General features: G+C 36.2%; 2 protein-coding genes and 1 long non-coding RNA gene across 7 annotated transcripts in view; 2 read left to right on the forward strand and 1 right to left on the reverse strand.

Moving 5' to 3' along the window:
- On the forward strand, positions 1-22,080 carry zmynd8 (zinc finger, MYND-type containing 8). Of its 4 annotated transcripts, none has more exons than XM_016443696.1 (20): positions 1-84; positions 4,655-4,722; positions 4,921-5,072; positions 7,756-7,977; positions 9,211-9,324; positions 9,817-9,909; positions 10,027-10,114; positions 10,205-10,260; positions 10,342-10,419; positions 10,522-10,637; positions 12,075-12,568; positions 13,048-13,185; positions 15,124-15,285; positions 15,735-16,301; positions 18,009-18,512; positions 18,925-19,121; positions 19,237-19,317; positions 19,424-19,502; positions 20,366-20,605; positions 20,955-22,080. In XM_016443696.1, exons 1-20 carry the CDS (start codon positions 71-73, stop codon positions 21,119-21,121), a joined length of 3,630 nt encoding a protein of 1,209 aa, XP_016299182.1. In that variant the 5' UTR covers positions 1-70; the 3' UTR covers positions 21,122-22,080. The 4 variants fall into 4 exon arrangements, with proteins under 4 accessions (XP_016299182.1, XP_016299181.1, XP_016299183.1 ...); XM_016443695.1 differs by having other exon boundaries at positions 18,922-19,121; positions 20,955-22,079; XM_016443697.1 differs by lacking the exon at positions 1-84 and adding an exon at positions 1,771-2,498 and having other exon boundaries at positions 18,922-19,121; positions 20,955-22,079.
- On the reverse strand, positions 18,439-24,422 carry LOC107656042 (uncharacterized). 2 transcript variants are annotated; one of them, XR_001630514.1, is made up of 3 exons: positions 24,287-24,422; positions 21,036-21,059; positions 18,439-18,503 (listed from the first exon to the last, which is right to left on the reverse strand). It is a non-coding gene; the product is annotated as an uncharacterized LOC107656042 (long non-coding RNA). The 2 variants fall into 2 exon arrangements; XR_001630513.1 differs by lacking the exon at positions 18,439-18,503 and adding an exon at positions 20,428-20,473.
- Positions 23,256-27,565, forward strand: part of LOC107656039 (death-inducer obliterator 1-like) — a 26,334-nt gene continuing 22,024 nt past the window's right edge. Inside the window, 2 exon segments of the mRNA XM_016443694.1 lie at positions 23,256-23,442; positions 25,893-25,942. The gene's annotated coding sequence lies outside the window, so the exon portion shown is untranslated.

Raw genomic sequence — 27,565 nt, forward strand, 5'->3', positions numbered from 1 at the left:
TAGAGAGAGAGAGAGGGAGGGCTGTCCTCCATGTTTTAATAAGCATTGACATTACCCACTGTTTTAAGCCATGCATCCACAGAGGTAAGAGATTTTTCATTGCTTATATGCTTTTTACACTACCTGTTCATGCTAATGGTTGCATTGTGTCATGCAGAAATACAGGATTTTCTGAGAGACAGGGGACAAAAACCTGTCCCAACACCAAAGAGCTGGATCCTGGCAGGCAGAGGCAACTCAGAAATCACACTCACACTGTGTTTTAGTCTCCAGGCTCGCATGGCTGGCCTGTGCTAACACTGTGACCAAAATGGCCTCTCCTAGTCACTCTCCTAGTAATGTTTCTTTAAAGCCGGAGAGGAGCACAGTCGTGTTAGGTTGTGTCACAGGCCAGACCTCTCAAAATGGAAGGCCCTGAGGAGCAGACAGTACAGACTGTAAGAGGAAGCGCACATGTAGACTATCAGAAAGATCGAGCAGCAGTTTTGGCTCAGGTTGCAAGTTAAGGGAACACTTTTCAATGGCTGACATAATGCTGAATGTCCATTTTGCTCAGGATATAGGCCTAATTTGCAAAACCACACAGCAGAAAGCTTCTGTTGAAAGAGTTATTGGATTAGAAATAGAAGAGTCTTTCTTTTCTATAAACAGATGCATATAGATGGTGAATTAGTCTTGTGTTTGCCTTTCTTGGTTAAATAGCTACAGGCTTCTGTCTGTTGACTCAGGTTTTAAAGACTCTGGACAGGCCAGGCATTTTATCAAAACTTAGTTGTGGTATGAGCTGGCAGCCATTTCAGACAGACTTCCGCTTTCGACTGTGCAACCACAAAGACTGTTTTTGTGTCTTGTGAATGCAAGCATTTTTTCTTAATGTGGCATACTTGATGTTACATTTGTAGCCAGCATTTTAAATATTTCTCTTGGATGGCAAGTCATTGGATACTGTATTTACTACAGCAGGGGTCTGATCAGAAGGTCAAAGCAGTGGACTAGTGGTGTTTTTCCACAACCATAATGTCAAACAGAGGCGTTTTTTGTTGTTCTTGTTCTTAACTTGCTATAGCAGTCATCGTCAGTAAAATAACCTGCGTGTTTGACAGTTTGTCTGTTAACGCAAGTGATTAAACCTTATTGTTTATCAGCTTCACCTGTCTGATTGACAGGATCAGGCACTTGTGAGTTCATGATATCTGTTTGAGATTATACTTCTAGAAATGTGATTTATTATTTAACTGCTGAGATTTGAGGGGGATGGTTCAGTTTGGTTGTTTAAAAAAAGAGCAGAGGATTAATTACAACAGGGAGATATAAGAAAACAAATCATTTGAATTATAGGTAATAATTTAAAATCATCATTATTAGTTGTAGACAAATAAAAAAAAATTATTTCCAAAATATTAAATGATTCATTTTTGTTTTATTGTTTAAAAAAAAATTAAGATAAGTTTAAATGTATTTTACTCCAAAAAATGTCATGTGTAATCATAATTTTTTGCACCTTGAATAAAATTGCGTACACATTTTAATCATCGTCAAAAAAGTTGTAATATATTTTTTCAAGGTTAAAAATACATATATTTAATAAAGGCTTTTTTTGAAAATGTAATAATTTTTTTATTATTATGATTTGTTATTATTAATTAATTCTATTTAATTATTATTTTATTTCGGCTTTTTTCTTCCATTTTTTCATAGATGCATTAAAAACATGCTCATTAAAAACAGTCATTGTATGTGCACATCTTTTAACATGCATGTGAATGAATCAATGGATCCAGACTGGACAATGAGCATCCTTGACCCTATTACAAAATCACTGAGCAATTGAAATTATTTTTAGTGGGTACGTGAGCTCATTTTGGCAGCCGGCTGAGTGTAAGTCAGTCTTGAGCAGCTAAATGACAGCACATAAGGAGTATTCCCAAGCCCTGCAATTTACCACAACTCCGGTTACATTTTCCAGCCTTTGCTTTGTCTCTTGGTGTTCACAAGGCCCTTGCTGCATTCCTGCGAGCCGCTCATTTGTCAAATCTCCATTCGGCTCCTACTTAACAAAATGGTCGCCCTTCACCGTGACTGCAAGAAGGGGAGGAGAATAAAACCATCTGACATGATTGTCCGAACATCTACATCCCATGTTTATTCACACTGGTAGTTTTCAGGGTAGAATACGAGCATTTTCCCGGTGAATGGCAGCAGCAGCAGCAGCCCTCCCTGCATTGCAGCAGTGTATCAGAGCAGGGGAGAGCCTGTGTGGCACACACAGCACCAGCCGCCCAATCGCGCGTCTCCGTGTGGCTCTCAAACCAATCGGCAGCACACAGCTGAGGTTAAAGATTGACAATCGCTCTGAGAGCACTAGGGAGAGCAAGGCCCTTCTGGAAAATTCTGCACCTATCTTTGTCTCATCCCTCACTGCCTTTATATCTGAAAAAAAAAACACATTTAAAAGGCTCAGCCTGAAGAATCTGTGTTCTGTGCCTGTAAAGAAAAAGGTATGCTGTTATTATATGTCAGTTTTTAGATGGACAGTCATACAATGCTAGTGTGACTGTGTGTTTTTGGGGAGGAAGCTTGTTTAAGGGTAAGGTTATAGGTGTATCTGTGATTGTATTTTGCCATTTTTAACTCATGTGTTCGGGTTGTTGTTTGCGTAAGAGGAACTGGATTCTGCTACGGGTGGGGAGTGGATGGTGCATGTAGGTTGGATGTGAGAAGGCCAAAAGATGGCAAGTGCTCAAGCTCTACAGATGTTTGCCTTGTGCATGATGCTCCCCATCTGCATCTCTGAAGGTTGGGGGTGCAGGACGGAGCAAGATATCACTGCCACATCAGGGCAAGCGCATTAGATAGACCTGGGAAATGTCAATAACAGTGTGATTCTCTGATCATCTTGAGGTTTGTTCATGGAGGATGTTCTCTGTTCCTCTGTTCATGAACAAGACATGGTGGGTGGGTGGGTGTGTGTGATAATAACCCAGGCATCAGGAGAGAAAAGGAGCCTTTTTAAAACCGCTCAGGCTGCAAAATGATGGGAAACGTTATGTCGCTTGGAAGGTTTCAAGTCCAAGTGGCGCATCGAAATTGAAATTTCCACAGAGGTTCAGCATTGGCATCAAACGACGCCTAATCTGATGAGTTATGGGCCATCGGTCTGATGTGCATATCATATTCAGATGGCATTTGTGTGTTTATTGAGATTTCTAATAGAAAGTTCTCTCTTGGCAGTGAGAGGAAACCATCTTGGCGCTACTTCAGGCAGTAATAAACTGCAAAATATAATAGTCTTACTCAGTATTTTTGTATTGTTTCAGTACAAACATTCTTAAATTTAGATATTTACTTCAGAAGCAAAATGATATCTTGTTTTCTAAAGTAAAAATATCGAAATTAAGTGAGTCTTTGCTTAAAACAAAAGAAATATCTGCCAGTAGGCTAAGAAAACTAATCTTGTTTTTCCTTTGAATTATCAAGTTAAAGGTTCTTACCCCATAGGTAGATATTTTTTATCTTGTTTTAATCATACGTTTTTCAGAAAAGAAGACTTAATATCTTAGGTCATTTTGATTCTCAAGTAAATGTTTCTTGTTTTGAAGAAATGTTTAGATAGTTTAGATAGTATTTAAATTTTTGCAGTGTAGAATTAAACTGGGTTGCCTGTTGTGTTCTTGGATTGGAGAAAAGCCCATTATTGTTTATGAAAATGCTTTGCCTTTTTTTGTATATATTTACATAAAATTTGATGTTTTTATATGCCATGTCACTTGTTAACGAAACCATCAGGAACTGCCACAAGCTGATTTGTTTTTGCTAGTATCAAATTCTCATTTGCAAGTTAAACCTGACACAAAATGTTTTATTTAATCTGCTTATTCTTAATGTTCGATTTCTATAACAATAAGTTTCAGATTAGCATTTGTTAGGAGTGGAGAATAAGCATATTGTGTTGAGTCTGATGGAGGCCATGCTGTGAATTTGACGTCAAAGCGTCCTTCTCTTCTGCATTCAAACTGTTGAAACAAAACCTAAATTCAGTGAAGTACTATATGAAGACATTTGCTTGCTTGATGTTTGATAAAATGAAGTTATGATAGATTTCATTGTCTTTTTAGCGTCACTGTTGCCAAACACATTCCCTCTAAGGGTAAAAACAAAAATTAAAGCAAAATTTTAGTAAAGCGGTTTCTTTTACCAAAAAGAATGGCATGAGAAATACATTTACATTTAGTCATTTAGCAGACGCTTTTATCCAAAGCGACTTACAAATGAGGACAATAAAAACAGTCAAAACTAACAAAAGAGCAACAATATATAAGTGCAAATGACAAGTCTCGGTTAGCCTAACGCAGTACACGTAGCAAGGTACTGTGTGTATGTATATATATATATATATATATATAATATATATATAATATACACACTGCTGAGATGCGAGCAGCTATCGTCGGATCATCAGGATGGAATGAGAGGTAGAGTTGAGTGTCATCAGCATAGCAGTGATATGAAAAGCTATGTTTCTGAATGACAGAACCTAGTGATGCCATGTAGACAGAGAAGACATAGAAATACAGGTGACATAATGACAAAACAGCAGGTATACAAAATGGACATTTAAATATCATTGATTTTCTTTTTTTTTTAATTGTGGCAGTTTGGCTGAAGGAGGAGGGAAGGAGTCAGATGCAATTGAAGGGATGGAAATCGCAACACGATCCAAGGGTGAGAATTGTCCTTTGTGGCACTCTCACAAATTTATTTCCACATTCAAGTGTCAAACCAGCGCAAAAAAATGTCAGAGTTAATCATTCATATTTGTTGATGCTTTGTGGTCGGATAAAATTTTTTCAGTATGGTTTAGTTTATACCTACAGTTTTAACTCTACGTTCATGTCAGTGATTTGTACCATTGCTGTGCAGTCTCTGATCAAGGGTCAGCAGAAAGGACCGTCCCTAAGCGCAAGGTTTCCAGCCCTCCTCATTCCTCAAATGGACACTCGCCTTCGGAATCCTCCTCTAGTCCTGTAAAAAAGAAGAAGAAACCAGGAGCTGTCAATAACAGTAAAGACCAGGTGCAACTTTCGCTCTTTTTACAAGCCCTTGTTCGGTCCGGCATGTCCATTATTCACTAATTTCAGTGTCTGTGTCAGGATCCGTTTTTTTGGGTGGCTTCGCCGTGGTGATAGACTGCAAGATTTGATGGTATTCATCATTACCTTCACCCTAATATGGATGTACTTTTTTTATGATGTAGTTCATTCAGGGTCGCTTGTTTTCAAATTTACACCTGATTTGCTAAACCTGTAAAGAAGCCTACCTTATATTTGGCCACTTTAAGATTTGTGTGCACTTTTGGCAAATGTTACAAAATCTGCCAACAGCCTTGTCAATTAATAATACAATTTTCTGGTTGCAAATGTTTTGTTAAATTTATTTATTTAATTTTAGGTATTACCAAAATCTTGTCACTCTTATCACACAAAATATTTAGGCCTATATTTAAGATTTATGTATTTTAATAGCATATAAAATGTTCATTCATTTGGATTAAACTGTTTTATAATAAACGTAATGTGATGCATATTTTTAGTCATGTATAACTGAAATAAGTAAAAATTAGATTTATGTAATAGTACAAAAAAACTAAACATGTTTTAAATACACAATAACCAGGTATATATATTTAATACATGAATCCAGTTTATTAAATGTAAACTAATTCATACATTTTAACCACTTAAATATTTCATGTTAATCATTTTTACTGATTAAATGTAATTGCTCTCACAATTAACAGATTTATGCAGATTAAAAAATCAAATAGAGGCAAATACTTAATTTTCCTGTTGTTTTTCAAGCGTACTTTCTTGAAACATAAAACATTTTGTTGATGTTTTAGCAACAAGAAAATGAAACATTTAGCTGTTTTAGCTAAGTTTTTAAATTAAGTGTCAGATGTGGAGTAAATTATCTTTAACAACTTCGTTTTTAAGAATTAAATAACTATAATAATATGGATTTATAATTTGAATAACAGCTATATTTATACAAAGGCAAAGCCACATTTTAAGTGCATAAAGGACTGATGTCCAACAAATGAAATAATTAAATCAATGAATATTAAATCAAAAGGTCTGTTTGATCAGGCTATTATAGTAGCAAGCATTTATCAATGTATTAATGCATTCCTGTGTTCTTGTTTTATTTGTGACCTGTTGGCATACGTGTTTTGATCGATGTAGCCATTGCATCACACCTTAAAGGGATAATTCACCCAAAAATGAAAATTACTCCATGATTTACTCACCCTCAAGCCACCCTAGGTGTATATGACTTTCTTCTTTCAGACGAATACAATCGGAGTTATGTTAAATAATGTCCAGGCTAATCCATGCTTTATAATGGGAGTGGATGGTAGCCCAAAATTTGAAGTCCAAAAAATTGCACCCATCCATTATAAAAGAAGTCCACACGGCTCCGGGGGGTTAATAATGGCCTTCTGAAGCGACGCGATGCGTTTGTGTAATAAAAATATCCATATTTACAATTTTATAAACCTTAATCTCTAACTTCCGCTAACTGCGTGCGTTCACGAGAGAGTGGCGTCCAGCAGAAGACATAGGATGTAGGCAAACGCGGTGACGAACACGGAAGTGACGAACGTGGAAGTGCAGAAGAGAGAGCGAAACAAAACACCGTTCACGAATTAGTAGTACAAAACGAGGATTTGTAAAGAAAAATGTCGGAGGATTTCGATATAAGCCAAGAGGACACTGGTTTTCCTTTGCTGTAAACAAAACTTGTTTCTCGCGAGACTAGCATATTCTCACCGGAGCTTATGCTACAACTACGTCCTACGTCTTCCGCTGGACGACAGTTAGCGGAAGCTAGAGATTAAGGTTTATAAAATTGTAAATATGGATATTTTTCTTACACAAATGCATCGCGTCGCTTCAGAAGGCCATTATTAACCCCCCGGAGCCGTGTGGACTTCTTTTATAATGGATGGGTGCAATTTTTTGGACTTCAAATTTTGGGCTACCATCCACTCCCATTATAAAGCATGGATTAGCCTGGACATTATTTAACATAACTCCGATTGTATTCGTCTGAAAGAAGAAAGTCATACACACCTAGGGTGGCTTGAGGGGGAGTAAATCATGGGGTAATTTTCATTTTTGGGTGAACTATCCCTTTAAGCATCATCACATCTACTGTTTCAGCATCTCACACCATGAGCGTTTGCTTAACAGCAACCATATGCGGACAGACCATTCTTATTGTCAAGCCCTGGTATAGGTTATTGATAAATCCTCGAGCTGACCACTACTGTTTTTGCAGTGGATCCAAACAAAACATTTTACCTTCTATAAAAGTGTCATCTTTTGACAGTGAAATTAATTTTCGCAAACAACCTAAGGTCCATGCCTTAATATAATGAGCCCAGCCAAACAAACGCAAGGCAGGCGGCTGTCATGCAAGCTAAGCAGAAATGTGTATCCAGGGACAGCCTATGATGCAGCTGCAATGAATTATTAGTCCTAAGCTTGTTTTCTTCTCTAACAAGGATGCATTTACTTTCATGTTACAGGTTGAATGCCATTAATTCAATGCTCATTAGTCTACATTTGCCCTCTTCTGTCCTTCCATGCCACTTCTTGATCGATAACCTTTGTGCCTGTTGGTTTTGTCTTGTTATCTTTAATACCCATGTTTTGAAACCCCAACCCTCTGTTTCTCTCGCCCGCATTCCAGTCAGAACTAAGACATGGTCCCTTTTACTATGTGAAGCAGCCCGCACTCACCACAGACCCTGTTGATGTTGTACCGCAGGACGGGCGGAATGACTTCTACTGCTGGGTGTGCCACCGCGAGGGCCAGGTGCTCTGCTGTGAGCTCTGCCCGCGCGTCTACCACGCTAAGTGCCTCAAACTGGCTGCAGAGCCCGAAGGAGACTGGTTCTGCCCTGAATGTGAGGTACTGGCGCATGCGGCTCCACTTTGTCTAAAAAATCATCTTCACAATGCAGATTGTTAGTCATTTGTAAATATTTTATTTAGGGCAAGATACTACAGGCATAAATGTTGTTTATTTTATGAACTTTCTCTATTTGTGTCTAGATTTCAAATGCAATACATATCTTTAAGGCTGTTTTCAGATTCCCCCCCCCACCCCTTGACTTAAGTAGCTCTTACATACACCAAACGTTACAGTCTTGTTCCATCTTTATTCTAAAAATAAAGTTTTTTTTTTTAGAGAGGTTTTCTTCTTATTTAAATTACCTGATTATATATATATATATATTTATAGCAAATTAAGTTTCTACAATATTTAGTGGTAGCTTATCAGTGGTGACTGTCAGTTAATGTACATATGGCAGAAATGTACGGAAAAATCAATTAAAGACGTAATCAAACAGACGATGAACACTATTAACAGCAATTATTATATGATGCAATCAAACTTATAGCAAAATTTGGTAGTTCTGTATGTTGTTTCAGTTGTTCATGTTTATATATACAGTGGGTACGGAAAGTATTCAGACCCCCTTAAATTTTTCACTCTTTTGATAAAAAAAAAAATACAGGAATCCATTTTGTAAAAACCTTTGACCTTGGTATGTCAACAAAATGAAACAATCATTTTGAATCTGGCTTTATCCTGTGTTTAAATATCTGTTGTGGAAATGTATGATAATTATTGCATATTTATTTAGATAATGCCAGTTTTGTATATTCCTAAACATGACATTTTAGAAAACTTGTAATACAAAAAATGTTTGCAATTCCTAAAGTAATCAGTCAACTGGGGAAGTATGGTGATATCTATCAGCTATATTTACTTTCAAGTTTTTACTTTTCTTTTTTTTTTCCAAAGTCCATTTATAATAATAATAATCAAGGTTTCTTTCACCAAAAAGTCAAACTTCAGATTTACCTGACAATTTCCCACCCTTTCCAACTGGCTGATTTTGCTTCTGTAATTTTATAATGTTTATACTGTATGTAAATTAAATTATGATTGACTTTTTGCATTTGAAATTTGTAATTGCTGAATAATAAACATAAGCTGTAACTGGCGGCATACCATGCCAATGATATCTGAATGATATCAAAAAAGGAAGAAAATTCTGCTTTTTATGACATAGAAACATCCCTTTAATATTTGCATTAAAATAAAGCTTCAAGTATTTCTCGCTTTTGTTTACAGAAAATAACAGTTGCAGAGTGCATAGAGACTCAGAGTAAAGCTATGACGATGCTCACATTGGACCAGCTGTCTTTCCTGCTGAAGTTTGCTCTCCAGAAGATGAAGCAGCCTGGTGTAAGTTTCATGACTTTGCAGATCTATCATTTAGTCCATGATATTAGAGAGTTGTGCCTAGATCTCGCAATGCAATGATAAAAACAATGCAACTATCAGACATTGTACTGCTTTACCCATTTTTTTAACATTGTACACTTCATTATGAAATGAGAGTCTTACATTTAAGCCCCTTTCCTCATAGAACAAGCACGGGCACATTCTGCCCACCTGAAAAGCTTCATGAATGTGTCAGTGGTGCTCTTTAGGATTGCTTTCACACTAGAGCTTTTCACATCACAATTTGGTTTGTTTGGTTGGGTTAAACGTGTTTTTTAAATGGCATGCCAACACAAGTGTCATTCTGTGCGTGCAATATCCTATTCAAATTACCGTAAGAAACGGGAAGCACTGGTTGCCAAAAAATACTGTGATTACTGTGAAAATTGAGGTATTACAATGTGTTTTTTTATTTTTAACTTTAATACAAAAATATTTCTTTCTTTTCTTCAGACGGAGCCGTTTCAGAAGCCGGTGTTGCTGGAACAGCATCCTGATTATGCAGAGTATATATTTCATCCCATGGATCTCTGCACTTTAGAAAAGGTGAAAGTGAAGCATTTGATTCTGAAAAATCGACACACTCAGGTCCTTAGGAATGTATAATATCTGGCATCTTATAAAAGTGTTTTATTAGTGTGTTCACTTTTTGTTCTTATTCAGAATATTAAAAAGAAAATGTACGGCTCCACTGAGGCTTTCCTGGCTGATGTGAAGTGGATTTTGCACAACTGCATCATTTATAATGGAGGTCAGTTGCTAACTGTTCAACAGTATTGTCAAATTTGTTTCTGCTGAATGTTTGTTTTGTTAAAACTCTTTGCGTCTGTTTTTCTCTTAGGCAACCATAAGCTTACAGCAACGGCTAAAGTTATTGTAAAGATCTGTGAACATGAAGTATGTACTGTAAATTATAAGCCAAAATACGCAAACACTTTATTCAGTGCCAGGTTTTAAAAAAAAACAATTACTTTTCAGATGAATGAGATCGAGGTCTGTCCAGAGTGCTATCTCTCTGCATGCCAGAAAAGGGACAACTGGTTTTGTGAACCATGTGTGAGTGTATTAGACTAAACAAAATGAAATTCCTTCTTCACATAGTAACTAGTGTGAGTTAACCATATGTTCATGCGATTTTTTTGTGCATCACATTATCAGAGCAACCCCCACCCTCTGGTCTGGGCCAAGCTGAAGGGATTCCCATTTTGGCCTGCTAAAGCTCTTCGAGACAAAGATGGACAAGTGGATGCACGGTTCTTTGGGCAGCATGACAGGTGAGGACTGCTGAACTGGGTCTTCCAAACCATTCACAAATGTCAAGCAATAAATCAATTTGCTCCATGTTAATCTGAGTTTTTACCAGAAGTGACAGTCAGCAGTGTTGCATAATAGGATTTTGACAGCACATTTACAGGTTGAGACTTTCTTTGATTACTTGGATAAAAATTAATTTTAAAAGTTTTTTTATTATTATAGTATAAAAAAAAAGTGATTCCACATTCTGCCCAGTGTTCTGAAGTCTATACATGTATTAACTATTATAATTATTAAATAATATTACATATATACATATTTATGTTATTAATATTTATCATGTAATAAATATTACAATTTTATATAGATGTATGAATGTAACTGTGCTAGCAATTAAAGGTTTAAATATGAATGCTACATTTACAGAAAATACATCATTTTATATACGTAAGGAAGTTCTTAAATATCCTATTACAGTTACTTTTACAGTACAGTTACATTAAATGTTACAAGCATGATTTCAATGAAGTATTAATAATTTAAATTTAAATAGTTGAAGTTTAATTTTAATTTAAGTTTAAACTTTTAAATAAGAACAAATGCTTCATGAAAATTAATATTTTTTATTTTTCTATTAACATTTAATTAAATTTTGTACATTTCAGTATGTACAATACTGAAGTATTATTCATTTAAACTCTAAATAAGAACAAGTACTTCATCAAGATGAATATTTTAATTATTTTATTGACATTGCTGCCTTATTGGTTTTGTGTGTGTTTACATAAAACACTGTTACTGAGCTTCTATGTGCACAGACCCAACTAATAAAATATGTTATTGATTATTTTCATTATGGATTTTTTTTTTTTTTGCTGCAATTTTAATTAGATTTTGCAGCCCTACTTTTCTGAATTTAACTATGAATGGAACTGTGCTAGCAATTAAAGGTTTAAATATGAATGCTACATTATTACAAAAAATACATATTTTATTCTATAAAAGTAAGAAACTTCATAAATTAATATCCTGTTACAGTTACTGTTACAGTACAGTTTTATTACATGTGTTACGTGCAGGATTTCAATTAAGTATTATTCATTTAAACTCTAAATAAGAACAAGTACTTCATCAAGATTAATATTTTAATTATTTTATTGACATTGCTGCCTTATTGGTTTTGTGTGTGTTTACATAAAACAATGTTACTGAGCTTCTATGTGCACAGACCCAACTAATAATTTTGTTTTTCTTTTGCAATTTTATCAGATGTTGCAACCCTACATTTCTCCAAAATACCATTTCTCATAGCTAAAACTAATATGTTTTGATTGGCTGTGAATGATATTGCGATGTTTTTTCAGTCTAGTTGAAGACAAATTTACATGACACTTCACAAAATTTATAGAAAACAGTTGGGGTCAAGCATAACTTAACTTATCCGTTTTTATTTAAAGGGCCTGGGTTCCTATTAACAACTGCTACCTCATGTCCAAAGAGATCCCCTTCTCTGTGAAGAAGACCAAGAGCATCTTCAACAGTGCCATGCAGGAGATGGGAGTATACGTAGAGAACATCCGGAAAAAATTTGGAGTCTTCAATTACGCTCCATTTCGCACACCTTACACACCAGACAACCAGTTCCAGATGCTCCTGGATCCCGCTAACCCTAGCAGCTCCGTCAAACCTGAAAAACAGGAGAAGATCAAGTTCAGCTTTGATGTAACAGCATCTCCTAAGTTGCTCGTGGGAAAGAGCATGGTGTCCAGTGGAAACGTAGGGAGTGGAAGAGGAAGGCGAATCTCGATGTCGGACATGCCTCGTTCACCAATGAGCACTAACTCCTCTGCCCATACGGGATCTGATGGAGAACAGGAGACTGCAGAGAAAGGTCATGCGAGAGCGGCTCTGCCACATAACAACACTGGAGAGGAGTCAGTGGACTGCACTGGTATATAGAACATTAAAACACACTGCTGCTTTGTGTAGCGTATGCACTGTTCACATGTCAAACATATTAAAAAGAGCTATATAGTAGAAACTGAAGCAACCTGCCAAAAAACATGTACTGTTATGGTTTTAGACTCTGTAAAAAAAAAAATGCGGTAACACTTTAGTATTGGGACCAATTCTCACTATCAACTAGTTGCTTATTAGCATGCCTATTTTAACATATTGGCTGTTTATTAGTGCATATAAAGCACATATTCTACATGACCATATTGTACATCCCTAATCCTATCCAATACCTAAACTTAACAACTAACTATTAATAAGCAGCAAATTAGGAGTTTATTGAGGCAAAAGTTGTAGTTAATGGTTTGTTAATAGTGAGAATTGTACCTTAAAATAAAGTGCGACCAAAAATACATTTCATAATAATATTTAAACAGCGGTATGTATGATTAAAGCTTATTTCTGCTATTACAGCATCGCCTGCCTCTCCTAGAGCAGGTCTCACAGGAAACACCTTAGAGAGCCCTAAACCTTTCCATTCACCGGCTCCCAGCACCCCTGTTAAACAGGAGAAGACCCCCACTACTGGCAGCATCCTCAACCTCAACCTCGGTAAACTTCCTTCGGTTGATTCATCCATTGATTATTTATTTGATTAATTGTTTTATTTGATGATAGCCAAAAGTGTGGGGTCAATAAGATTTGTAATATTTTTCAAATGCTGCATTTATTTGATAGAAAGCACAGTTTTTACAGAAATATTGTGAATGAACTTTTTCTATTTTAATATAATTCTGTCATGGCAAAGCTTGGACTTTTCAGCATCATTACTTCCAATCTTCTAATATGCCGATTTTCTGCTCAGGAAGCATTACTTATTATTATTATTATTATCAGTGTTGAAAACAGTTGTGCTGCTTATACAGTGATAAACATTTGTACAGGATTCTTTGATAAATACAAAGTTCAAAACAATAGCATTTATTTGAAATATTTTGCTTTAATGTCACTTTTGATCAGTTTAATGCGTACTTGCAGAATAAAAGGGGAAAAAATCTTACTGACTCCATACTTTTGGTACGGTAGCATATATAAAGCATATGTTATATCACATCCTGCCTACTGTTCTACTTTAAACTGAAGGCAATAAATTAAAATAAATGTATGTATGGAGACAATGGTATACAATGTGCATAAAAATGTTTAAAATATACATATAACATAATAAGTGTACAATGTGAACAGAAACAAGGCAATATGTTGTCCTGTGTGCAAGTAAACATGAAATCAAAATTGACCCTACTTAATTTCTTCATAATAAGACATTAAAGTCTCAATGTGGATAATTCATTGGTGTTGTTATTCCACAAAAAGCCTTTCTCTGTCTTCCTGGAAATTATTTATACATGACATCTTGTAGTTTAAAAATAGATGTCATGAATTAAAATTTAAAGGGGTCATATGATGCTGCTAAAAAGAACATTATTTTGTGTATTTGGTGTAATGAAATGTGTTTATGCGGTTTAAGGTTCAAAAAATCACGGTGCATCGCGCCATGTAAACATAAAACCTGCATTTGTGATCGGAGAAATGACAAACAACAAGCCCTACTCTACACTGCCCAAAAAACTTGCTTTAAATATAAAAAACGTACTTACAGTCTGTGAGTCAGAACAGCCGGCATTGTAGTCTACTCTCCCAGGATCAGGAAACAGTCCTCCATAAAATGTGCTGCACACATCTGTATATTTGGGTTGAAGTGTTCTGGTTCTTGTAAATACAACTTAACCACTGATTTCTAGTCGTGTCTTAAAAAAAAAGTAGTTTTGCTTTCACAACGAAACACAGCGTCACACACGGTGGCCTAGAGTGAGCGGCGGCGGGCTAGAGTGAGGAACGGCCGGAGGGCTAGAGTGAGCAGAGGCGGCGGGCTTGAGAACGGCGCGGCCGGCGGATTCGACGAAGGAGGCTTGCGGCAACCACATGTGACGACCCCAGGCTGAACTCCGCTTCGTCCACGGTGAAAGCCAATCCGGCGATCCACAGCGCAAAGTTGTTGTATTTCCTCAGCAACCAGCACGAATCAGCTCTAGGCATGACGAAGCGGATATCGTCCTCTTTTGGAAGACCAAACAAAGTAGTTTCGCTTTCACAAAGAATCACACAGCGCCTTCACGACATGGCGGCGGCAACAATACTACAGCGAGAATAAAAGTTACGCCTTCTTTCTTTGCGTGAACATTTGGGCGGCGTTATGCAAATCTTCCCATATAGTGACGTAGACATGTGGGGGTGTGTTAGAACAAGCCATTTTAGGTAGGCGTGGCTGACTCTTAACTTTTATAAAGAATATCTTTGGATTTGAGACTTTAGTCTTTGCAACTTTACAGATCTTCTTTATGCACCAAGAGCTTGTAACACTCCAAAGAGAAAGTAAAAATTGAAATCTCATCATATGACCCCTTTAAAACTTCAGTATTACTCAGTTCAGTCCATATGTTTTTAGATATGCTCATAATGGGCTAGTGAGAGCCTTGTGATCTCTTTCAGATCGTAGTAAAGCAGAGATGGACCTGAAGGAGCTGAGTGAAAGTGTCCAGCAACAACAGCAGCAGGGGGCTCAGCCCTCCCTCACCTCCCCTAAGAGACAGATCAGGAGCCGTTTCCAACTCAACCTGGATAAGACCATCGAGAGCTGCAAAGCACAGCTGGGTCAGTTCAGATTGAAATCTGTCAAGGTTACGTCATCAGCCATTTTGACAGTTTAAACTGACGTACAATCGCAATTGCAACAGCTTCCAGTGTTTTGCTGCCATTCACAAACCATTCTATTAAAACTCTCCTGATGTATTTTCTTATGTTTCTTAAGAAGACGTTTTTGTTTTGTTAGTCCAACGTGGTTTTGTGACAAAACATAAATCATTTTTGACTAATTATGCCTATATATTCCCTGTTAGGTCAAATACAGTTTCGCTTAACTCATTACATATCTTAATAGTTTTTAGAATAGCATTTTTAGAATTCTTAATATAATAAAACTGTTGTCCCAACAAACAAAACAAAAAAATTTTTTGAACATTTCAAATAGAAGAATTATTGATAGAGAATACGCAGCCATTGTATTACTTTCCTGAAGGTTAAACATTTACTCTATCTCGCAGGTATAGATGAAATATCTGAGGATGTGTATAAAGGAGTAGAGCACAGTGATTCAGAGGAATCCGACAAGTCTGACTCCAGCGACAGTGAATACGGCAGCGATGATGAACAGAAATCTAAGAGCGGCCAAAACGACAAAAACACAGTTGATGATAAAAATGAGAAAGAGCCACCCAAGAAAAAGTCAAAACCATCAGTGGCTACTGGTGAGGACAAAGACAGCAGCACAGAGTCTGCTGCAACAGCCAGTACAGCAACCAAAGGAGAAACCAGCCAAAAAACAAACACCTCCGAGCCTATAGCTAAAGACAAACCAGGTATGGATTCCGAGAAAGAACCTCCTGAGAAACTGAAAGCTGCTCCCGCATCCCCAGATTCCAGAGAGAAACCCAAGGGCTCTGAAGAGGCCGTGCAGCCGGCATCTGTGGATGTAGACATGGACTCGGACTCTGAGAGGGAGCTGGTCATCGACCTGGGAGAAGAGCAGGCAGGGAAGGAGATGAAGAGGAACAGGAAAGATTCAGCCGCTGTCACCGCACTCAAAGAGCCCACAGCCTCCAAACCTGAAGGTCAGATTTCCTTAATGAATCATTGTAAGAATCAAGTCTGGGTAAAACTTCTAGCAACATCAGCCAATTGCCATTATACCAGCAGCATCAAGTAAGTTTTACAGTGGTGGCCAAAGTTATTAGAACACTTGGCATATTTAAGAGGTTTCAGTTGTTTTTGTTGAATTGGCCATTACAGTACCCATAAAACGAACTATTGCCGGAACTACTTGCGACAGAAGGAATCTGCTGGAACATTGAAAATGATGGACAAGCCCCCTCAAAGTCTAGACCTAAACCCCATCGAGCAAATTTGGAGCGAGTTGGAAAATAAACCGGACAGATCTATTGTATATTCAAAGGAAAGCCTTTGGTTTGAGTTTCAGAAGGCATGAGATAACATTAGTGTTGGCGTTCTCAGGAAATATACTTAAACTATGCCAGAGAGATGTGCTGCTGTCATTGCTGCAAAAGGTGGACATACCAAATATGAAAGTTAAAAGTGGATAAAAACAGTAAGACTCGCTTCATCTGATATTTGTTGTGCTCAGAGCAACCATTTGCATGTTTCACAAACATTATGAAATGGAATCATGTTTTGGAGGCAAAAAAAGCTCAATATTTTCAGATCTGTCAGGTGTTCTAATAATTTTGGCCACCATTGTATGTTAACATTAAAAGTGAACCAGTTTGCAAAACAATAACAAATCACTTGATGTTTAAAGGTGCACTCAGTAATTCTATTTATAAAGTAATTAAAAATAAATCAAAGAAATATTGAAATAAATAACTAATGAATAATATAAACTGAATATATAACTTATATAAATTACATCTATAAAGCAACCCCGACCCACGTAAAATAAAACTGCTTTTATTTTATTTTTACATGGATCCGAGTTCCTTCATGCTGATCGCTACATGATCACATGACTTGCTGACTGCTACTACTAAGTAACCCCATTATTATCAGACATTTTCACTTACATTATAAATAAATGATGAGTGACTGCAAATGTATACAATGGCATGGTAAGCGAAAACGTTTTAACTTGCCTGATGCTGTCGTCAACGCTCTTGCCACACATCGGAATCGCTCTCTCGTCTCATACAAACGCAACTGCGCCATCTTGCGCCTCAGTTAATGATTGTGATGAAATTGAAAATCACCTCAGAGGAGATTTATTAATATTACCGTCATATTGTTGTAGTCTTTGTCTTGTTTCTAAGTCAGTAGTTTTGTACGTTGGAGTAGACGTTTTTTGTAGTTAAAAACCTTTATCTTAAATCAGTATTTCATGCGCATGTATGTATTTATCAAGTCTAAGATAAGTGTCATATTTATTAACATAAATGACTGAGTGCATTATTAATTGGGGGGATTTAGAACCAGGTTCAACTGGACAAACCAACAAATGTCTTTTTTTATAATAGTTTGAAATAGTTTTTATTTTTATATTTTCAGTTTTCATTTTAGTTACATTAGTTTGTCATTTTATTGTGTTTTTGACATTTTGTCAGTATTTTTGATATCTGCTAATAATGTTAATTTTGTTGTGTGTTTTAGTTATTTTAGTACATCAGGTTAAACTAAATTAAAATGAGAAGTGTTACTTTGGCAACTATCTTTTAAAAAAGAGTTTATTTCAAGTAAAAAAAAAAGTGTTTTTATGGTGTTTGGTTAACTATAATAACCATGTTTCATGCTATCATTTTCTTTGATTGCAGGTAAAGCCACTCCAATTTCAAGCAGCCTAACCCAGCCTCAAAACTCGACGGTCCTTTCCTCCTCCCCAGCTGTTAAGGACCCATCTCAGTCCCCGTTGGCCGCACCGCTTAACATAATACCCCTCACAGCAGCTCCAACCAGCACCAATCTGACCTCCTCCACCCTCCCCATCACCATTCCCTCCACCGCCAACAGTTCATCACCCATCTCCACCAACACAGTAAAAAAGCAGCGGCCCTTACTGCCCCGAGATACTGTACCTGTGGTGCAGCAGGCCGTCGTGTGGAACCCCACCACCAAGTTTCAGACGTCCTCTCAAAAGTGGCACATGCAGAAGGTGCATAGGCAGCAGCAGGGCCAAACGCAACCGGCCACGCAGGCGCAGGTGTTAACGCAGGTGCAGCGCAGCCAACAGCCGCGGCAGCAAGCGCAGGTCTCGTCATCCTCGTCGGGACAGCAGCCTTCATCCAGCACCAGATACCAAACACGACAGTCTGTGAAAAGTATGCAGTCGATTTGAATTAATACGATATAAATGTCATATGTACATCACCAAAGTTGCATTTATTTGATCAAAAATACAAAAAACATTATTCAACTGTATTTCAACAGTATATTTAAGAACTGAGCACCAAATCAGCATATTAGAATGATTTCTGAAGGATATTGTGACACATGGAGTAATGGCTGCTAAAAATTCAGCTTTGCGTTACAGGAATAAATGACATTTTAAAATGAATTAAAATATAAAGTTCATTGAAATTGCAAAAATATTTCACAATGTTACTATTTTACTGTATTTTTAATCAAGTAAATGCAGCTCTGCTGAGCATAAGAGACAGCTTTCAAAAACATTCAAACATCCTAATTGTTCCAAACTTTGTAATAATATTGGTGGTTGTGTTTCTCCAGCAGTACAACAGAAAGACTCGCCACACACCACCTCCACCTCTGCCGTCACACTGGTGACCAGCACACCCGTATCAGCCTCCATGATGGCAGGACCCACCATCAGCTCTTCCTCTTCATCATCAACATCCACAACTGGAGACTTCCAGATCCCCACCACATCTGCAGATGTAGCAGCTGATATAGCGAAGTACACTAACAAAGTGAGATTGCTAAGAAAATGGGGGTTGCAAACTATATGTTTAGATGAAAACCATTTGAATTGTTCTATTAACACAATTATAGATGTTTAACACACTGTTTTTAAATTATTAACAGATCATGGATGCAATTAAAGGGACAATGACTGAGATATATAATGACCTTACCAAAAGCACGTCGGGAAACACAATAGCAGAGGTTTGTATTTGTTAAGTAAATCTGGAGAAGTGCAAAGCACTGTGGGTGAATTATTTAACACCTTGAAAATATGAATAAAACAGCCATTTTTATTTTGATGTTACAGATTAGACGGTTGCGAATTGAAATTGAAAAACTGCAGTGGCTGCATCAACAAGAATTATCAGAGATGAAGCACAATTTAGGTATGTGATTTTCTGATAATACAGTACTAGTCAACATTTGAAGTGGATCAAAAAAGTTCATCAGAGTTGTCTTAAGGCAAGAACGTATTTTGGTTTTAGGACAATTTTGATGAAAGGTTTTGATCCACTTCAAATGTTGACTAGTGTAGTTTATTTAATGTAGGGATGCACCAATAATGAAATTATTTTGTGCAGGGGATGAGCATGTATTTTCCAATATCTGCCTAAAGCAATAAACTAAAAATCTGTAATATCGCTGGTTAAATGATATAGATCCCTGTGATTTCCGCAGTGTGGAAAATATGGACAGAATCACGGAATCCAGTCATAAAAATGGAATTTACAGTATAATGCAGAATTTGTCATATGTATAAATTATGAATTTATAAATCAAAATAGGCAGTACACCTAATTAACATGATATGAATTGGTGTGCTAAAAAAATGCTATCACAATACAAAGTATGCATGTCTGTGTGAATGACAAGCAATTTCCTTTACTACACATACTCAAGCACACATGACATGTCAAGCACATTACAGCACTTCAATTTTGGAAAATCTAAAACAAATTTCATAGAGCCCTAATGATTACATTTTTGTTATAGTTGTAATAAATTGTTGTAGTACATCTTTTTCAATTAATTAGACATGCTTTTTGTTTACTAGAATTTAATTTAACCATTAAAATGGAATCCAGCAAAGTCAAAACGGGAAAAAATAATAATAATAATTTGAGAAAAAGTCAAATGGAATTTGGGGAAATATAAAACCGATTCTATAGGGCCCTACTGACATGGTACCGATATACTGTGCATCAACAATCCATCCTGACTGCATATTTGGTAAATGTGATGTACTCAGAGCTAACCATGGCAGAGATGAGGCAGAGTCTTGAGCAGGAGCGAGAGCGAATCGTGACGGAGGTCAAGAAACAGATGGAGGTGGAGAAACAGCAGGCTGTAGATGAAACTAAAAAGAAACAATGGTGTGCAAACTGCAGAAAGGAGGCCATTTTCTACTGCTGCTGGAACACCAGCTACTGCGACTATCCCTGCCAACAAGCACACTGGCCTGAGCACATGAAGTCATGCACACAGTCTGGTAAGACATAATATCAGACTATAGTCCAAGGATGCATTTATTTCTATATTTAGTCTTCAGTGTTACATGATCATTCAGAAATCATTCTAATATGCTGATTTGGTGCTCAAGAAAATGTTCTTATTATTACCAATGTTGAAAGCAGTTGTGCTGCTTCATATTTTTAGTGGAAACCATGATATATTTCGCTATTCTAGAAGTCTTTTGTAACATCAATTTCATGCATCCTTGCTGAATAAAAGTATTTCTTTCAACAACAAAAAAAGAAACTGAACGCTTGTGTATATAAGTAGTGTATGGAATGGCTCGTCTTATTAATAGGTGTTTGAAATGACTTTGTGCATTCCAGCAACATCTTCACAGCAAGAACAAGAGTCAGAAAGCAGCATAGATGTTACTCCCAAAGCCCCTGGACAGCCGAGCAACTCACCTAGAGAGACTGTATCTGCTACACCTGCAGACAAAGACAGTGAAGTGGATAAAGCCAAGGACAGTGTCGCTGTCACTATGTCCTAGCTCACATGTACAAAACATACACTACATCAGCACTTATGTCTGTACAGCTGTACATAGATGTTGTCAAATTCTTCACTACAAAAATTGTTTTAACTAACATTTGTCTTGCCTGATTGTGCTTGTTTTTTTTTTCTGTATACGACTGTCTGAATGTTCCAATTCTAAGACACAAAGACCACCCAAACATTTCCTGCTGTAGGTTTGAGAGGGTTGTCTGCTTCTTTGTTGGGTTCGATTGTAAACAAAAAAGACCAGTTTATTATTATTATTTTTTTTTTTAAATCTTGTCGTACGTGGGGTCTGATAACTTTTAAGTTCATCTTTTTAATGTTGCCAAAATATATTTATAATATTCCGAAAGCCTCGTCTGCTGGTAATGTTTCAAAGATGAGTCACATCAGTCATTTTAAAAATGATTACAGCGAAATGGTTGTTTTTGTTTGTTTTTTTTTTCCAGTTCCAGAAGCTAAAAAGAGTATTGTGTTGTATTCATTTCTTATTCATGCTATTTCATGAAAAGAGCATTTGGTTATATAAAACTTAAAAGACTACATTATATCTTGATACATCGCTAAGATGAGTTTAAACACTGTTCCACAAAATATGACTACTTTATCACTATCTTGTTTCGATTGTGTGTCTCCATGGAAAAGAGATGGTAAAACTGTATTATCACTAGATAAGAGTGAGGCTCTGTTTATTTGATTTCCTGTATCTTAAATGCCTTTGTTTTTTTCTGTTTCGCCTGTTGTTCACTTCTGTGATCTGTTGATGGTGAAGTTTGTGACATCAGTAGGATCTCATGGTTCTCTTTTTAAGTTTACCTTAAAGTCGAAAGGTAGTGTTAGATCATTGATGAATGATAGTAGATTTTGTCCTGTTTATATTGTTGGTGTCAAAGAATTGTTAAGATAATTACTTTTAAGATGAGTAATTTATGTTTCCTTTTTTTTTTTTTTAAGTACCCAATTCATTTTATTTGAACATTGGCGAGATGTATTATTATTTTTTTATTACATTTTAATATTAACAGGACTGTAACTTCTCACCAGTACAGGTGATTAAGAAAGTACTTGTTTAATGCAGTTTTTGTTAGTTATAATTTTGCATATATCATTCATATGATGCTGTATTCTCAATGTTTGAAGAACAGATTCTTAAGAACGCATAAGATACTGTATCTATGAACCCCAAACAGAAACATTCCTTATGTTATGTTGCTAATAGTGCATACATATGTTATTTCAAACCATATACAGAAAAGGAGAGCGGTTGAGAGTGGCTGTCAGTCTAAAGAAGAACAGATTGATGTTTACATATTGTATATAAAGATCTGGTAGTCTAAATTGTAATTTAATAGTTTTTGTATGGTGCAAGCGAATTAAAGAGAACACCTGATAAAAGTGCTTCACATTGGAGTCATTCTTTGATTGACTATAAAAAAAACTACTTTATTTGGACCTTCGATGTGTTTTAATGTGACAGTATTCACAAAAATCTTTGAAATGTTATATCCTACATACATTTCTGGGTTGTGTTAAAGTAATTCTAAAAAGAAGTTATTTGTTTTTGCCACAGAATGATTGTGGTGACTTGTTGCTTTATAGTTTTGTGGACATCTCTGTTTGCTGCCAAATCTTGTATTGAGGGCTGAATCTGAAGAAAGGCAACAAGGCAAGTCAGAATCCAATGTTTGTGTAACATCCTCTCTAATAATATGCACTCATTTGCTATGTGTCTGTCAAAAATGACATCCCGGGGTGTAAAAATGGAAAATGCATTACTAAAACTTCAATGCATCAAATATAGAATTCTTATAATGCATTCTGATTAGTCTATTATAATACCCAGTGTAATACAAGTAGATATCATATGCAAATGCAAGTAAATTCTATTTTAAAAGATATTTTAATGAAAAAATATTTGTATCAATTGTTTGACTACTATTACTAATAACAATAAAATATGTAAACCCCCAATTATTAACGAATCGCATCAGAATAATATAATTAAATTGTACCAGTTTGATTTTTTTACATGGGGTATTGCATGCATGGTTTTTGCCAAGCAGGAGGAGGTCAGATTTTCAACTGCAAACTAGATGGCGCACTTCTGCATGCCAGATATTCTCAGATGGTGCATTTTCACCTCCACGACACTGCGTCGCTGTTCTACAACTTCCGCTTCGAATGTGCTTTGCCTCATGCTATGCACTACAAGCAAAGCAAATACTGCATATTAGCCACCATCATCAACAAGAAGAGAAGATGGAGGTCATACCGTTGCACTGACCGTAGGCCGAACGATCTTAATGCTAACAAGTGAGTAACTTATGCATTTCTAGTTGTATTGACCACTAATGCATGCTATTTCGCCGTTCGTCTGTGCTGAATAAATACAGAGATGCAGATACAGTTAGTCAGTTTTACAGCAGAGAACCTCGCGCTCCAGTAATGGCGCCATGAGACCCCATATTTAACAGTTATTTGAAATTATAAGCAAAGATTATTCCATATGGAGTCCAACAACCTGGGACACGCTAACGTTAGTAAACAGCTCAGGTTTTGTCTCTAAATTAAATAAAGCCGAATCTGTTTTGCTAACGTTGTATGAGTTTAAACATGTAACTTATGTCTCCCTTGTGTATTGGTAGTCACGTTTTTAAATTACAATTTGATTGTACGTTATTCTCTAAACTATCTAAGTTACCAATTGCGTTGTATGCGATTGCATTCCGTCTTTATTAAATATGGTTACTACGATTTTTTTTTTTAGATGCAATAACGTTTTTTGACTTTACTGTGTCGACAAAGTGGGTGTGTGCAGTCCTCTGGTTTTGCACTAGACCTGTGCATTGTTTTGCCGCTTTTAAATCTAATTGATCGTAATGTGAAGTACTTTTCTTAATGTATGTTTATGTATTTTTCTGCACGAGGGGAAGGTAAAGTTAACGTTATATAAACCTAGTCGGTGCAGATCTGTTTTATTGTCTGTCTGTTGAGGAAACTGTACAGGTTTAAAATATTTAAAAATGTCTCCAGCATATTTTGCATGAATATGAACTCTCTCTAAATTAGTTTGGCATTAAATAATACATTTATTACGTGTACACGATAACCGCTTCTCACGTGGCAGCTCTCCGTGACCAGTGCTCTTACTACTTACGATTAGCAAACGAATCCCTTTTTGAATCGGTTCAAGAAACCAGTCGGTATGATCCGTTTGCGGCACTGGGACACATTAAATCCTATAAACATACAATAAACACGCTTATCAATAACGTAATAATCAGCAGCTGATATTCTACGTACATAGGGTTTTATTGGAACGCCAGGACGTAGGGACCACGTGATGGCGTCACTACCAGATGACGAAGAAGAACCACTGTATCGGATGTAATTGATTCTTTGGCTGTTCGAAAGAACCGATTCGCAGAAATGAGTTAGATTTAACACCAGTAGTACATACCGCAGAGCCCATTTCGAATTGTATTCCGTTGTATTTCTGCGTCATATACACCTTGAGACCGCATGAGTGAGTCTATAAGGAACAAAATAGCTGGAATGAAAGTATCTTTTGTGTAAGCGAGACTGCGCACGATCGGGACAGTGAAATGGAGGTCGCACGCTAGCAATTAGCTTAAGCTAACTGGCAAGTAACAACTGGAAACTTGTTTTTTTCTCTCATTTTGCGCCGCCTTTGCATTACGCAAATGTATATTTTACAGCAGTTAGGGGCGTTAGTTCTTCGTGTCAGTTTTGTTGGGGTGTATGTGTGTTACTATGACACTCAATACTGTGGGCGGCCATGCCTATGTTTTATTTATTTTAAAATGTAGCATGCAGGAATGCTGTATTAATAATTACATCAGAAATCCTTTTGAGAGTTGATTATCTGTCCTTAAATTACACTAGACGAGGGTGAATTCATGGATCTCAGACACGTTTAATAACTGGGCCTTGAGCGCGTTTTGTAATGTGACGATTATACGTGTTTTTAAAACTGTACGTTTTGTTCCCCGGCTTAGTTTGTTGTAGTTTGTGTTCTCTTAATATTATTGGATAGCAATTGTGTTGTACATGACGCCCAGTATGTCAAATGTGAAATGATTTTACATTACTTGCTTCGTAATTGTGTGTAAGGGATTATAGCAGTTACAACATGAGCTGTCGTCTGCTTGTTTGTATAGGCCTCTATGGGTAAAAGCGATTAAATGTGCATTAATTCTGCAAATGTGTTTTGCAAAGTGTAGGACTGGCTTTCGACTTGAAGGTGGTTGAACAATATTTTTAGTGGTTTAAGCTAACAAGAAAGAGCAAATCAAATATATGACATTTAATCCTGTATAAAAGATTAATTTGCTTATAGTATTCAGGTAAACAGATTATTTGTTTAAATGTATTTTCTGTAGGGTTTTTTTAGGCTTACTAATTTGTCATTTTCATGTCACTCTTAGCCATATATTCAATGTTTTTACCAAAAATATGCAACATTTTGTGAAATATAGGCTATGGTCTTCATTTAGTTGATCTTGAGTTACAAATTTAGTACATGGTTGGAGTGCTTAGTTTTTTTTTTTGTTTTTTTTTTAAGTGTAACCTGATAGACTTCCAACTAGTTGAAAATGAAGGAACATGAATTATATACAGAAAGCTATATATGAAGTACAGAAAGTTATATGTCCTGATATGTTGATGTAACCACCTTCCTAACCTCATAGAGCTTACATCTTAATCAGTTTTTAATTGTTTTTGTGTGTATGTGTTTATAGATCAGTATCTTAAATAGAAGAGTTCCAGTCATCGTCTTCATAGCACACAGGTACAGCATTTCACTACTGTTATTATGAGACTCTGCATGGTTTTTGACAACTGAAGTCTCACTGTTACTGTTTATTTTTGTGAAAGTTGTTGGCAGTATTTGTGTCCTGGTAACTTGAACCTTACAAATGTAACTTATGACACATTATCTCATTTGCCAAATGCATGTTAGAGCCTGCAGGTGTTGTCTTACAGCAGGTCTGGTTTTCTCTAGATTGCATTGTTCAAGATTTGTACAACCTTTTTTAATGTTTAATAATGCAGCCCTTTTCATTTAAATGGCTTTCATTGTGATGTGCAGCATTATGGATTCTTTTAGCTTTAAACCAGGTGTATTTGAGATTATTATAAAAGGCCACCAAAGATGACATGTTGTTGTATGAAACTCAAAATAATGAAAAGTAATTTTTGCAACTTAATATGAAACTAATTCATAGTGTCTACAAATGTGAAATGCATTGCAATAATTATGAAAATAGCTGAAAAGGCATCAGTTATGGAATTCAGAAATGCATTATTATTAATATACAGTAGTGATACTCAATGCACACCTAAATTGCGGAGGTTTAATTGCAAAATTTTCCAGTAGCAGACAACCTTGATTTATGCATGTCTATGTAAAGTACTTGAAGACAATATTTATTATAGTTTTAGTCAGAAGAAAGTTTCAGGAAGAAATATATATTCAAATTTAAAATGGCCAATCACACAGACTTTGTATTATGAATGTTTCCCAATAATCCTGCTTGTTTTTAGGAATAAAAATAATAATATTATTGAATATTACTACTACTAGTAATTCACTCTTTTCTATTTTAATATAAATTGAAATGTAATTTATTGCTGTGATGGCAAAACACCTCTTTATCAATTTAATGTGCCCTTGCTGAATAAAAGTATTCATTTTTTAAAAAGAAAAATTGCACTGAAACCAAACTTTTTTTTTTTTTTTTTTTGGTTTGTTTTACTGTACTTATTTTACACAGCATTTGCACAATTCACATAAAACAATTTCTTGTTTATTGTCCACTGATGTGAGTGGAATTTCGAATTTACATGTGGAAATATAAGATTCAGGGAGCAGCATTCTCTGAATTATTCAGATTGAACTTAAAGGGTCATGAAACCCCCCGTTTCAGCACTGGTTAGTTCTCACCAGTTTTAAAAAATGCTAAAAAAGTGGGTGTGGAGCGGAGGAGGGAGAAGAGGGGAGACAGACAACACACACAGCTTAGAGTTCTGACAGTTACATTTCACTCCCATCGAGTTAAAAACACAAATAAATGCACAGCCATTTGCACTCTGCATCGAAAACATATATATGAATGCGCTGTTGCACCTCTGATAACTTTAGGCTTATTCTGCAGCGTTTATATAAGCCTTTTGATGGGTTGTGTCACGGAGCTGTAAAAACGGTTACACTCACTAAGTGAATGAATTGCATTTGTGCCGAAATCTTATTTCAAAGCAACAGGCACGTGCAGAAGGGGGGGCTTTGGGGGCTCAAGCCCCTGCCCTTTTTCTAAATTATTCAAAAGTGCCCCTCTCAGACAAATAGCAATTATATTGTGGTCAATAAAACAAAATGCATTTTAATTATAATTAACATGACAAGGTGAACAAA

This window comes from Sinocyclocheilus anshuiensis, unplaced genomic scaffold (assembly GCF_001515605.1).
Source record: "Sinocyclocheilus anshuiensis isolate Anshui unplaced genomic scaffold, SAMN03320099.WGS_v1.1 scaffold51, whole genome shotgun sequence".
NCBI classification, from domain to species: Eukaryota; Metazoa; Chordata; class Actinopteri; order Cypriniformes; family Cyprinidae; genus Sinocyclocheilus; species Sinocyclocheilus anshuiensis.